The sequence below is a fragment of the Clarias gariepinus genome, chromosome 2 (genome assembly GCF_024256425.1).
Source record: "Clarias gariepinus isolate MV-2021 ecotype Netherlands chromosome 2, CGAR_prim_01v2, whole genome shotgun sequence".
Taxonomy (NCBI): Eukaryota; Metazoa; Chordata; class Actinopteri; order Siluriformes; family Clariidae; genus Clarias; species Clarias gariepinus.
Genome location: NC_071101.1, coordinates 5,454,565 through 5,468,547, shown reverse-complemented (window position 1 = coordinate 5,468,547; position 13,983 = coordinate 5,454,565). Strand labels below are relative to the sequence as shown.

At 41.0% G+C, this 13,983-nt stretch overlaps 1 protein-coding gene across 1 annotated transcript; it reads left to right on the top strand.

Moving 5' to 3' along the window:
• Positions 1-265: 265 nt before the first annotated feature.
• Positions 266-13,725, top strand: LOC128545188 (uncharacterized). Its single transcript, XM_053515499.1, has 8 exons — positions 266-336; positions 1,774-1,826; positions 5,623-5,699; positions 10,743-10,775; positions 11,779-12,078; positions 12,810-12,851; positions 12,967-12,996; positions 13,326-13,725. The coding sequence occupies exons 1-8, from the start codon at positions 277-279 to the stop codon at positions 13,472-13,474; spliced, it is 744 nt and encodes a 247-aa protein (XP_053371474.1). The 5' UTR covers positions 266-276; the 3' UTR covers positions 13,475-13,725.
• The last annotated feature ends 258 nt before the right edge of the window (positions 13,726-13,983 follow it).

Here is a 13,983-nt window from a genome sequence, read left to right as displayed (position 1 = left end):
TAGGGTTCCAGTGAGGCGCAGGGCATGATGGGAGATTTTTCATTCCCACTTCCGGTGAAGTGTGGATCCGTTGTTCACTTGTTCCCTACACCACGACATTCCCGCTTTCTGCGGTTTCGAATCGCACTTACTATGACTGTGCAGGACACTTCGCAGGGGACTACCGTCCAATTGGATTGTTTCCATAAAGGGTGCGGATACTGTACCAGTCAGATCCGCTTGTTTTCAGAAATAAAGCCAAAAATAGGCATTACGAAAAAAATAACTGAAGTAAATATGCAACTAAATAAATCGAAGACAAAAGAAAATATTTTGGTTGAAAACCGACACAAACAGGTAATGGCTGGCGAATTCTTAGGACAACAGGAGCTAACAGCTAACAGCTAGCTAACACCGCGTAAAAGTGTTAATGATACACACATAACCGTGTTTATTCTGCTCGTTCAAAACTCAACATCAACTTGTCAATCAGCTGAGTTTAGATCCGTAGTGTAAAATTGGGTTTAAGCCTTTATTCAGGAGAATTTTGACCCGGTTTGACTTGAACACTCCTCGTATGTTATTTACACATTCTATTGTGTATATCTGTAAACTGTTTGCAGGCTAATTGTAAAAGGTGGTGTATATCATGTACGTGTGTTATCTATATTTATAAAACCGAACCTCTGTTTGCTTGGCGGGTGGGTTGTACCAAAGTCAGTGTATCTGCAGGAATCGTTATTATCAACATTTACGTTGTTATACTGAGTGAATCACAGGCGTTACAATGTAGCAGCGTAAGGAGCAGCAGCAGGCAGTTAACCACATATGATGGGTGGGAGGGTCAGGCGTCAGGATCTGCACATGGGTGGAACCCCGGGGACCCTCCGCCGTAATAATGCCTCAAATTTGTGCTAAAAAGCAGTTAATGTCACTCAGTATAATGCCACACAATGTTATTAACCATTTTTTAGCGTAAGTTTAAGGCATTATCATGGCTGACCTCGTGAAAAATCCCTCCACAAGTTTGCATCCTCAGTGTCTTTAGATCACATCACCCCGGTTTAGTGGTGATCATATAAATCCCCTAGGAGGAGTAGATCAAAATCCTTTGGTTGCATTTTGCGAACGACCCAAAATAACTGACTTCCTGTTTCATTGAGCAACATGACCAGTGTGCGAATATAATATTTATAATATATATGTACTGTACTATATAATACTATATATGTGTTAATACATATAATATTTACATATTAGTAATATGTTACATATACCATGTTATACTCACCTTTTTTGCCAAATACATAATAAATGTACATAATGTATAGCGATAAGAGCAACATATCTTAATTATTGTCTTTTTTCTCTTTTAATTCTTTTTTTTAAATGTGACCCCTTAACCTTTTCTCTCTTTTTTTTCTTTTTTTCTTTTGAAGCGTTTACACTTAATTTAGAGTTAAGATTAAGTTAAACCATTTCACCTTGTGTATGCCTGTGTGTGTGTGTGTGTGTGTGTGTGGGTGTGTGTAGACCGGTTAAAAATAAGTCTAAAATCTGTGCAATCGGCACTTAATACTGGAAATACTGTATATCCACTGATCTTTTAAAGAGCAGATAATTATTTCAAAGACAGAATTACATGAGAGGGTTTATGATTAGTAGAGTTGGAGACAAATGAATCAGTATCACTTTCACCACACTGACTCCTGAATCGAGTTTTTAAATAATTTTTGAATTTCTATATTTGCATTTAAGTTGGTAAAATGTTGCTGCTCCTCTGTGATCCTACAGGTGCTGCACTATGAACTATTTACACACTGGCAGGCAGAACAGCATCCTTTGTGGTAGGAGAGAATTAATTTCTTAAATGTGTTTAAATAATAATTACAGTGGTGTGAAAAACTATTTGCCCCCTTCCTGATTTCTTATTCTTTTGCATGTTTGTCACACTTAAATGTTTCTGCTCATCAAAAACCGTTAACTATTAGTCAAAGATAACATAATTGAACACAAAATGCCTTTTTTTAAATGAAGGTTTACGTTATTAAGGTTATTAAAATAACTTAACTGTGGTTTATCACACCTGAGTTCAATTTCTGTAGTCACCCCCAGGCCTGATTACTGCCACACCTGTTTCAATCAAGAAATCACTTAAATAGGAGCTACCTGACACAGAGAAGTAGACCAAAAGCACCTCAACAGCTAGACATCATGCCAAGATCCAAAGAAATTCAGGAACAAATGAAAACAAAAGTAATTGAGATCTATCAGTCTGGTAAAGGTTATAAAGCCATTTCTAAAGCTTTGGGACTCCAGCGAACCACAGTGAGAGCCATTATCCACAAATGGCAAAAACATGGAACGGTGGTGAACCTTCCCAGGAGTGACCGGCCGACCAAAATTACCCCAAGAGCGCAGAGACAACTCATCCGAGAGGCCACAAAAGACACCAGGACAACATCGAAAGAACTGCAGGCCTCACTTGCCTCAATTAAGGTCAAAGACTGAGCAAAAACGGCCTGCATGGCAGATTTCCAAAAAGAACATTAAGCCTCGTCTTAATTTTGCTAAAAAACATCTCAATGATTACGAAGACTTTTGGTAGAATACCTTGTGGACAGACAAGACAAAAGTTGAACTTTTTGGAAGGTGCGTGTTCCGTTACATCTGGCGTAAAAGTAACACAGCATTTCAGAAAAAGAACATCATACCAACAGTAAAATATGGTGGTGGTAGTGTGATGGTCTGGGGTTATTTTGCTGCTTCAGGACCTGGAAGGCTTTCTGTGATAGATGGAACCATGAATTCTACTGTCTCCCAAAAAATCCTGAAGGAGAATGTCCGGCCATCTGTTTGTCAACTCAAGCTAAAGCGATCTTGGGTGCTGCAGCAGGACAATGACCCAAAACACACCAGCAAATCCACCTCTGAATGGCTGAAGAAAAACAAAATGAAGACTTGAGTGGCCTAGTCAAAGTCCTGACCTGAATCCTATTGAGATGTTGTGGCATGACCTTAAAAAGGCGGTTCATGCTAGAAAACCCTCAAATAAAGCTGAATTACAACAATTCTGCAAAGATGAGTGGGCCAAAATTCCTCCAGAGCGCTGTAAAAGACTCGTTGCAAGTTATCGCAAACGCTTGATTGCAGTTATTGCTACTAAGGGTGGCCCAACCAGTTATTAGGTTCAGGGGGCAATTACTTTTTCACACAGGGCCATGTAGGTTTGGATTTTTTTTCTCCCTAAATAATAAAAACCATCATTTAAAAACTGCATTTTGTGTTTACTTGTGTTATCTTTGACTAATAGTTAAATGTGTTTGATGATCAGAAACATTTTGTGTGACAAACATGCAGAAGAATAAGAAATCAGGAAGAGGGCAAATTGTTTTTCACACCACTGTATATGTCTTTAAATTCGCAATATAAATCATATATATCTTATATACACTACCATTCAAAAGTTTGGGGTTACATTCTAACTTCATGATCGTTTCTGATTTTAATTTCTTTCTACATTGTAAAGGAATGCTGAAGGCGTCCAAAAAATGCATTAATCTCCTTTTAACAGTTGATATCGAGATGTTTCTGCTACTTCTGCTCTGTAAAGACTTCATAACGCCTCTAATCTGAAGTGCTGTTAATTGGTCATTTTTCAGGCTGATAACTCTAAATGAACTTCTCGTCTGCGGCAGAGGTAGGTTTTGGTCTCGCCCTCCTGGGACGGCCTTCATAAGAGCCAGTTTCATTATGGTGCTTGACGGAATTTGCAAATGCACTTGACAATACTGTCCTTGCAAAAACTATTACAGAAAGGCTGACCTCTGTGTCTTAAAATAACAACTAAATGTTGTTTTTGTTGTTACGTAATTACCTAATTCCATATGTGTTATTTTATAGTTTTTAAATCCCCAGTATTGTTGTAGAATGTAGGAAATACACTCAACTAAAGGATTATTAGGAACACCATACTAATACGGTGTTTGACTGCCTTAATTCTACGTGTCATTGATTCAACAAGGTGCTGAAAGCATTCTTTAGAAATGTTGGCCCATATTGATAGGATGGCATCTTGCAGTTGATGGAGATTTGTGTGATGCACATCCAGGGCACGAAGCTCCCGTTCCACCACATCCCAAAGATGCTCTATTGCGTTGAGATCTGGTGACTGTGGGGGCCATTTTAGTACAGTGAACTCATTGTCATGTTCAAAAAACCAATTTGAAATGATTCGAGCTTTGTGACATGGTGCATTATCCTGCTGGAAGTAGCCATCAGAGGATGGGTACATGGTGGTCATAAAGGGATGGACATGGTCAGAAACAATGCTCAGGTAGCCTGTGGCATTTAAACGATGCCCAATTGGCACTAAGGGTTCTAAAGTGTGCCAAGAAAACATCCCCCACACCATTACACCACCACCACCAGCCTGCACAGTGGTAACAAGGCATGATGGATCCATGTTCTCATTCTGTTTACGCCAAATTCTGACTTTACCATTTCTCAACAGAAATCGAGACTCATCAGACCAGGCAACATTTTTCCAGTCTTCAACTATTCAATTTTGGTGAGCTCGTGCAAATTGTAGCCTCTTTTTCCTGTTTGTAGTGGAGATGAGTGGTACCCGGTGGGGTCTTCTGCTGTTGTAGCCCATCCGTCTCAAGGTTGTGCGTCTTGTGGCTTCACAAATGCTTTGCTGCATACCTCGGTTGTAACGAGTGGTTATTTCAGTCAAAGTTGCTCTTCTATCAGCTTGAATCAGTCGGCCCATTCTCCTCTGACCTCTAGCATCAACAAGGCATTTTCGCCCACAGGACTGCCGCATACTGGATGTTTTTCCCTTTTCACACCATTCTTTGTAAACCCTAGAAATGGTTGTGAGTGAAAATCCCAGTAACTGAGCAGATTGTGAAATACTCAGACCGGCCCGTCTGGCACCAACAACCATGCCACGCTCAAAATTGCTTAAATCACCTTTCTTTCCCATTCTGACATTCAGTTTGGAGTTCAGGAGATTGTCTTGACCAGGACCACACCCCTAAATGGATTGGAGCAACTGCCATGTGATTGGTTGTTTAGATAATTGCATCAATAAGAAATTGAACAGGTGTTCCTAATAATCCTTTAGGTGAGTGTAAATCACTAAACAAAAAGTGACCCCAAACTTTTGAACGGTAGTGTATATAATGTGTGTCAATCCCGAAATTATTTATACCCCATATTGTAATTTAAGCTCACATTAGAAATTACATGAGCGTCTCCCAAAAGATAATAAGATGATGTACAGGATGATGTACAGTGGCATGTCCAAAATTATTCATACCCTTTGCAAAATGCACTGCACTAATTAATAGTCAAAAAGTCCCATAAACACACTCCTAAACCTTGTGAAAAGCCTTCACAGAAGAGTTTAAGCTGTTATAGCTGCATAGGGGGCGTGGCCAACATCATATTAAACCCTATGGATTAAGAATTGGATGTTACTAAATTTCATATGCACTTAAAGGCTGACTAGAGAAAACTTTTGGCAATATAGTGTGTGTGTGTGTGTGTGTGTGTGTGTGTGTGTAATTTCACAATGATAAATGATGATTATATATTCCATACATGGACTCATTGTTTCTCATTTCCATCTGTTAGTTTCAGTAAATCCAAACTCCACAGCAGTCTAATGGACATCACGACCCTCCTGTATGTCCTGTATATCTTATGTCTGGGTAAGAATTATAAGTGTCCTAACACTGACTACAACATGCGTATCTATCTATTGTATCTGTACAGTATGTCTGTCTGTCTGTCTACTGTATCTATTTATGTACACTGCCTTACAAAAGTATTCATACCCCTTGAACTACCACAAACATAAATGCATTTTATTGAGATTTTATGTGATGGATCAACACAAAGAAGGTGGAAAAGTGGAAGGAAAATGTTTTTCTTTTTTTTTTAAACAAATAACTATCCGATAAGTGTGGACTTGAATTCAGTACATTTGTTTTCACCCCCTGAGTCAATACTTTGTAGAATCACCTTTTGCTGCAATTACAGCTGCTTTTTGCCCTTAGTTAGTAAGATTAGTTTGATTAGATGAAGAGCGTCTATGAACTGCAATTTTCACGTCTGGCCACAGATTCTCAGTTGGATTTAGGTCTGGACCTTCAACACATGAAGATTCTTTGATTTAAACCATTCCATTGTGGCTCTGGCTGTGTGTTTAGGGTCGCTGTCCTGCTGGAAGGTGAAGCTCCACCCCAGTTTCAAGTCTTTTGCAGACTCTAACGGGTTTTCTTCTAAGATTGTCCTGTATTTGACTCTATCCATCTTCCCATCAACTCTGACCGGCTTCCCTGTCTCTGCTAAAGAAATGCACCCCCACAACATGATGCTGCCACCACGTTTCACAGTTTTCTACCACACACAGTGTTTTGCATTCAGGCCAAAATGTTTTGTTCTTATCTGACCAGAGCATCTTCTTCCACATGATCCATATGTCCCCCCACAAACTACAAATGTTCCAAGATGGCGCCGGTGAGGTCGGCTGCCGTCACGACTGCTCCGACCACCTTTTCTTTGTTTTTGTTCTTTAAGTTAGTTTACAGCGTTTTAAAACCGGCAAAATTACCACCATGGGGTACATTAGTTATGATAGAGACACTCTTGTTTCTATTGGTATACAATGTACTCACAATTCGACGTTTTTAACTCCGGATCCGAGCTGGCCGAGTGAGATCCTGAGGGACAACAAAGGACGCGACGCGAAGCGGCGGCCCCGAGGGAAACGAGCTGGCGTCAGGAACAGGCTGAGAGCCCGTGCACACCGCACACCTCTGCCTAGCATCCTGCTCGCCAACGTCCAGTCACTGGAAAACAAGCTCGATGACCTCAGGGCCAGGGTTAAGTTCCAGAGAGACATTCGGGACTGCAATCTCCTCTGCTTCACCGAGACATGGCTGAACCCAGCGGTGCCGGACCACGCCATCCAGCCGGCCGAGTTCTTCTCGGTTCACCGCATGGACAGGACGCGGGACTCGGGGAAATCAAGGGGAGGCGGCGTGTGCTTAATGGTGAACAGCAGCTGGTGCAACAGCGCGAGCGTTGTTCCTCTCACACGCTCCTGCACACCCAACCTGGAACTACTGTCCATCATGTGTCGTCCTTTTTACCTTCCTCGGGAGTTTACATCGGTCATAATCAGCGCCGTTTATATTCCACCACAAGCGGACACGGACACTGCCTTATGCGAGCTGCATGAGGCACTCACACAACAACAAACACAACACCGGGACGCTGCGCTTATTGTGGCGGGGGACTTTAATAGTGCCAACCTCAAACGCGCAGCGCCGAACTTTTATCAGCACATCACCTGCCCCACCAGGGGCGAAAGGACACTGGACCACTGCTATACAACAGTCAAGGACGGCTACAAGGCACAATCTTGTCCACCGTTTGGTAAATCCGACCACGCCGCCATCTTCCTCATGCCAAAATACAAACAAAGGCTGAAACAGGAAGTTCCGGTTCAGAGGGAGGTCGCGTGCTGGACGGACCAATCGGTGGCCGCGTTACAGGACGCACTCGATGACGCAGACTGGGACATGTTCAGAAACAGCTCCGATGGTGACGTCAGCGTGTTTACGGAAGCGGTTGTGGGATTCATCGGGAAACTAGCGGACGATACCGCAGAAAAAAAGACTATTAAAACGTTTCCCAACCAGAAGCCGTGGGTGGATAAAACCATCCGCGACGCTCTGAGATCTCGCACCGCTGCCTACAACACGGGACTCGCGTCGGGGGACATGGAACCATACAAGGCTGCGTCATACAGCGTCCGGAAGGCGGTGAAAGAGGCGAAGCAGCGCTACGGGAGAAAACTAGAGTCACAACTCCAACAGAGTGACTCTAGGAGCCTGTGGCAGGGATTAAGAACAATAACGGATTATAAAGCACCAACATCCGGTATGATAAACGCAGACGTATCTCTGGCAGATGAGCTGAACACTTTCTATGCTCGCTTCGAGGCTGCAGCTAAAGACGCTAGCGATACTAATGCTAGCGGCGCTCACGGCTGCAGACAGGAAGTCACTGCCAGTACCAGAAGCGCGTTCATCATCACCGAGCATGACGTGAGGAGAGCCTTCAAGAGAGTGAACACCAGGAAAGCAGCAGGACCAGACGGCATCTCAGGTCGTATTCTCAGAGCCTGCGCAGACCAGCTAGCACCTGTGTTCACTGAGATATTCAACATCTCTTTATCTCAGTCGGTGATCCCCACATGCTTTAAAGAGTCCATTATTGTTCCTGTCCCAAAGAAACCTCATCCTGCTTCCCTCAATGATTATCGCCCTGTAGCCCTCACTTCAGTAGTGATGAAGTGCTTTGAACGCCTGGTCAGAGACTTCATCATCTCTTCACTACCAGACACACTAGACCCACTACAGTTCGCTTATCGTACAAACCGTTCCACGGATGATGCAATCTCTCATCTCCTCCATACATCTCTCACTCACCTGGACACTCGGAGGGGAAATTATGTGAAAATGCTCTTCATCGACTACAGTTCTGCATTTAATACCATAATTCCCTCCACACTTACCACCAAGCTGGAGCACCTGGGACTCAGCTCATCAATGTGTCAGTGGATCTCCAATTTTCTGACTGGCAGACCACAGGCAGTAAGAATGGGCGGACATGTCTCAGCCTCCCTCACTCTCAGCACTGGAGCCCCCCAGGGTTGTGTTCTGAGCCCCCTGCTGTACTCTCTGTACACCCACGACTGCGTGGCCACTACCAGCTCAACCACCATCATCAAGTTCGCTGACGACACTGTTGTGGTGGGCCTGATCACGAACAACGATGAGACGGCCTACCTAGAGGAGGTTGGAAATCTGGAGAACTGGTGCCAGAGAAACAATCTCCTCCTGAACGTCAGTAAGACAAAGGAGCTGATAGTGGACTTTAGTACAAAGCAGGTGAGGAACTACCAGACCCCAGTCATCAACAGGAGCCCAGTGGAGAGAGTGGACAGCTTCAGATACCTCGGTGTTCACATCACGCAGGACCTGGCATGGTCCTGTCACATCAACACCGTGGTAAAAAAGGCCCGGCAGCGTCTCTACCACCTTAGACGCTTGAGAGACTTTAGACTGCCCTCCAAGGTGCTCAGGAATTTCTACTCCTGCACCATAGAGAGCATCCTGACGGGAAATATCACGACCTGGTTCGGGAACAGCACCATGCAGGACAGACGAGCTCTACAGAGGGTGGTGCGATCAGCTGAGCGCATCATCCGCATCGAGCTCCCTGACCTGCACTCAATCTACAGCAAGCGGTGCTTGACCAAGGCCAGGAAGATCGTGAAGGACCTCAGCCACCCCAATAACGGACTGTTTACTCTGTTGCGGTCTGGGAAGCGATTCCGCTCCTTGAAGGCCAACACAGAGAGACTGAGGAGGAGCTTTTTCCCGCAGGCGATAAGGTCTCTCAACCACAACCACACCACTATGCAGAACTAACAATCTTTTCATCTTTTTCATAATTGATCAAATCTATCAATCTTCTTACATCCATGAACGCTATGGACGATTACATGCTCACCTTCCTTCATATATACACTACATGTCGTACTTTTTCATCCTGGACCATTGCACAATGACACTTTAATAACTTTGCACACCTACCTTCACAACTACACTACATTTTACAGTTTTACGTTTACATCCTGGACCAGTGCACAAAGACTCTTTAATAACCTCTGCACAAAGTCACTTTCTTCTATGCATATTTGCACACACAGTACAGTATATTTCAATTTGTACAGTAGATTTCTATTTTTGCACATCATATTTCTATTTTTATTTTTAGTTCTATTTTTCCTAGTTTAATTTAATTTTTTATTTAATTTCTATAGTATTTCTTTTATTCATATTTATTTCTTATTTGTAAACTTTAATTCTCTTCTAGGGTCAATGGCAGTCGTATAATGCATTTCACTACATTTCGTACTGTGTATGTTTGTGTATGTGACAAATAAAATTTGAATTTGAATTTGAAATGGTTTTTTTTATGGCTTTCTTTTACTTTCTTTTACTTTCTTCTTGCTGCTCTTCCATAAAGGCCAGATTTGTGGAGGTCACGACTAATATTTGTCCTGTGGACAGATTGTTCCACCTGAGCTTTGGATCTCTGCAGCTCCTCCAGAGTTACCATTGTTCTCTAGGCTGCTACTCTGATTAATGCTCTCCTAGCCCCACCTGTCCGTTTAGGTGGACGGCCATGTCTTGGTAGGTTTACAGTTGTGCCGTACTCTTCCTATTTTCAGATGATGGACGGATTGAACACTTTCCCACCCTGGTGTGTTCCTTGGGCTTTATGATGCTGTTTCTTCACTAATGTTCTCTAACAAACCTTTGAGGGCTTCACAGAACAGCTGTATTTATACTGAGATTATTTACACACAGGTGGACTTTATTTACTAATCAGGTGACTTCTGAAGGTTCCACTGGATTTTAGTTCGGGGTATCAGAGTAAAGGGGGCTGAATACAAATGCACACCACAGTTTATAAAGTTTTATTTATTAAATATGTTTAATGGTTTATGTTTTATGGTTGTGACATTTATCATTGTCTTTCCAATAAAATCTAATTTTGTGGTTATTATGTGACAAAATATGGAAAAGTTTAAGGGCTATGAATACTTTTGCAATGCACTGTATATGTATGTTTCTACAAATCATGTAGATTGTGATTTTTTTCCCCCACAGATTCCATCAATGCAGCTCAACTCTCAGTCACAGGTAAGTCAATCATACAGTGTAAAACACCGACGAATTATAAAAGTCTCAGCGTATCAGATAACAGAGTTAGAAATAAGGTCAGTATCAGACGCCTTAACCACTGAGTCATGACCCAGGTTTCCTCATAACAACTCTAATGACTCTAACTTTAATAAAATATGAAGTGTCTTATAGAGCTTAAATCAAACTCATACATGCAAACATGAAACACTCCATACACACACACGCGTATATGAAACACTCATACAGTACATACATGTATACAACTAATCGCTCAAACAAATGTATATGAAATTTGCACACACACCTACAGTATGAGACACACACACACACACACACACACACATAGTACATGACAGATGATTCTCAGTGTAAACACACTTGCCACTTCAATCTCCCTGATTGCTATTAGCCTTTTTTTAAAGGGCTTCTATCGCATGCGTTGTTAAGGCTGTGACATATTCATTACTGTCCAAATAATGTCTGAATATTGCAGCGTCAGATAAATGCGGGTGATGGTTTACAACCGCCAAAGAAAATTGAAGCAGGAAATCTGTGGCCAATATTTCGGATCTTAAAACAGAAGCAATTAATATTTCCTGGAATATACTTCCTCACCTTCACTAATACGAACAGTAACTAACTCATTGGAATCCCATGTGACTCCCTCTGCAAATCCAAATACAGAACCGGAAATTCAAACATTGTTCCGAGCCTCCATACCACCCACTTCTTTGGTGATGATGAATTAATTTTGAATGTAAAAAACATTATTACATTTGAATGAATTGCAAATGTAAAAAAAATTATAATTTCCTGAGAATCAACCAAATTTTTGTGGCCTAGTTAAAGAGCCAAACCATTTGTCATTAGGACACATCGTTATTGAGTCGAGCCTTATTACAACACTATACTACAACACTGGTTTAAAAGATAAATATAGATTTTATTATATAGGATATAAATATGATCATTTCCTAAAACGGTTTTCCCGTCATTTCAGCTCCTGTGGGCTCCACAGTCGTCCTGCCGTGTGAATGGAGAGATCTCTCTGTCCAAACACCTCATGTTGTGTGGACTATTGAGCGTGAGGTTGTGTTTGAGCGAAAGGGTAAAGATTCACTTCAGGCTGAAGGATATGAGGGTCGTGTGGACGTTCCTGAGGACGAGCTGCTTAAAGGAAACTGTTCCCTGGTGTTGAAGAACGTCAGAGTTACTGATGAAGCTGAGTACAGAAGCTCCATGCTGTTGGAACACCCAAAGAAATTTGTCTTTGTCCAGGAAGTTCATCTCTCAGTCTACAGTAAGTGTATTAGTCTCAGATAGAGAGTCTGACACACACACACACACACACACACACACACACACACACACAGTATCAGTACACAGAGTTTATAATGACTGGAATGTTATTAAACTGAACAGATTATTTAATGTTGATGTGAGACTGTGCTGCACAGTTTAGTGTTTTACACAGAGAACTGGTAAGATTTCCTTGTCTGTGTTAGATTGAGTAGAGAGAATACACACACACACACACACACACACACACACACACCTGTCCCAAATGTCAATACTGTTTTCAGCACACACTCACTGACCTCCTCCTAATAGTCAAAGTGTCACAATCTGGTCCTTTACGAAGTCTCTCAAATTCCTGTGTTCACCCAATTATTAGATATTTTTGCTGCGTCCAACAGGAGTAAATGAACTAGTGAATAAATTAACAGGAGTAAATAAACTAGTGAATAAATTAACAGGAGTAAATGAACTAGTGAATAAATTAACAGGAGTAAATGAACTAGTGAATAAATTAACAGGAGTAAATTAACTAGTGAATAAATTAACAGGAGTAAATTAACTAGTGAATAAATTAACAGGAGTAAATGAACTAGTGAATAAATTAACAGGAGTAAATGAACTGTGTGTTTAAACAGAAATCACTTGTGAGAATAAATAATGTGTAAAAATCACACACACAATCAGAACACAGATATTTAATATCATTTATTTTATCTTCTTTTTTCTATAAAGACCGAACTGAAGAGAGAATTAAAGAGAGAACAGATTCGTCAGGTGGGTGAATATCAAACCTTATTGAAATATCACATCAAAAGAAAAATATATTGTTATTGTTAATAAAGTAAGACATTTTTTAAAAAAGTGATATTAATTTATTTTTCCTCTAAAGACCGAACTGAAGAGAGTCCAGATTCCTCAGGTGAATATTAAACCTTATTTAAGTGTGTGTTGTGTTGTTCAGCTCACTGATGGAAACATCACACACAGTCATGTGATTATGTGAGTGACAACACATATGAAAAAATATTAATGACCGATATGAAAAAGTAGTTCTACGCTGAAACTCTACACATGAATAATATTTAATAAATAAAATATAATTTTTGAAAGAGAGAAATATGAAAATATAAAAACAATGAAAGTAAGAAGAATAGACTTCATAATGACTGTTTTAAATCTATAATAACATTTCTAATGTCATGTCATTGAGAGTGAACTATTTACAGCAATTTATTTCTGTCTCTGCAGATAACGGTGTAAAGAACCTTCATTACTTGTGGATCCTCATCATTTTGCCGGGCCTGGTGTTACTTGGTCTCGGAGTGTGGCTTCTGAAGAAGAAAAAATCTGCCTATTTCCAGACTAAAAACACAGAGGAGTCCAAAGAAATGAACTGACACGGCAACACGACAGCACCAACGATGCTACCAACATCTTTAGAGGAAACATAATCTACACACTGCTGACATTTTTAGGGTCCAAGCACTATGACATCACACGATGATGACCTGACTATGATGTCCTCGCCATTGCTCTGATAAGTTTTAGATGTTTTAATAGTGCTGATGTCATAGCGTGTGAAGGCCCTATTGTACTTATAAGAATTATTTTTTAAATTATTTTTATTTCAATCATCCGGCCCCCTAGCATGCTCAAAAACTCTTAGTAATCGTGTCTTGCCGACAGTACTCATTTACATTTACATTTAGGCATTTGGCAGACGCTCTTATCTAGAGCGACTTACATTTTTTTTAGACTTTCTCAGTTACACACGAGATACACACTACATTTACACCTTCAGGTTAAGTAAGCTGCACTGGAACATCAAATGGATAATATGTTACATTTTTTATGTAATGTACGACTCCTGATTACACTACATTGTAATAACTCTTCATTAATATTA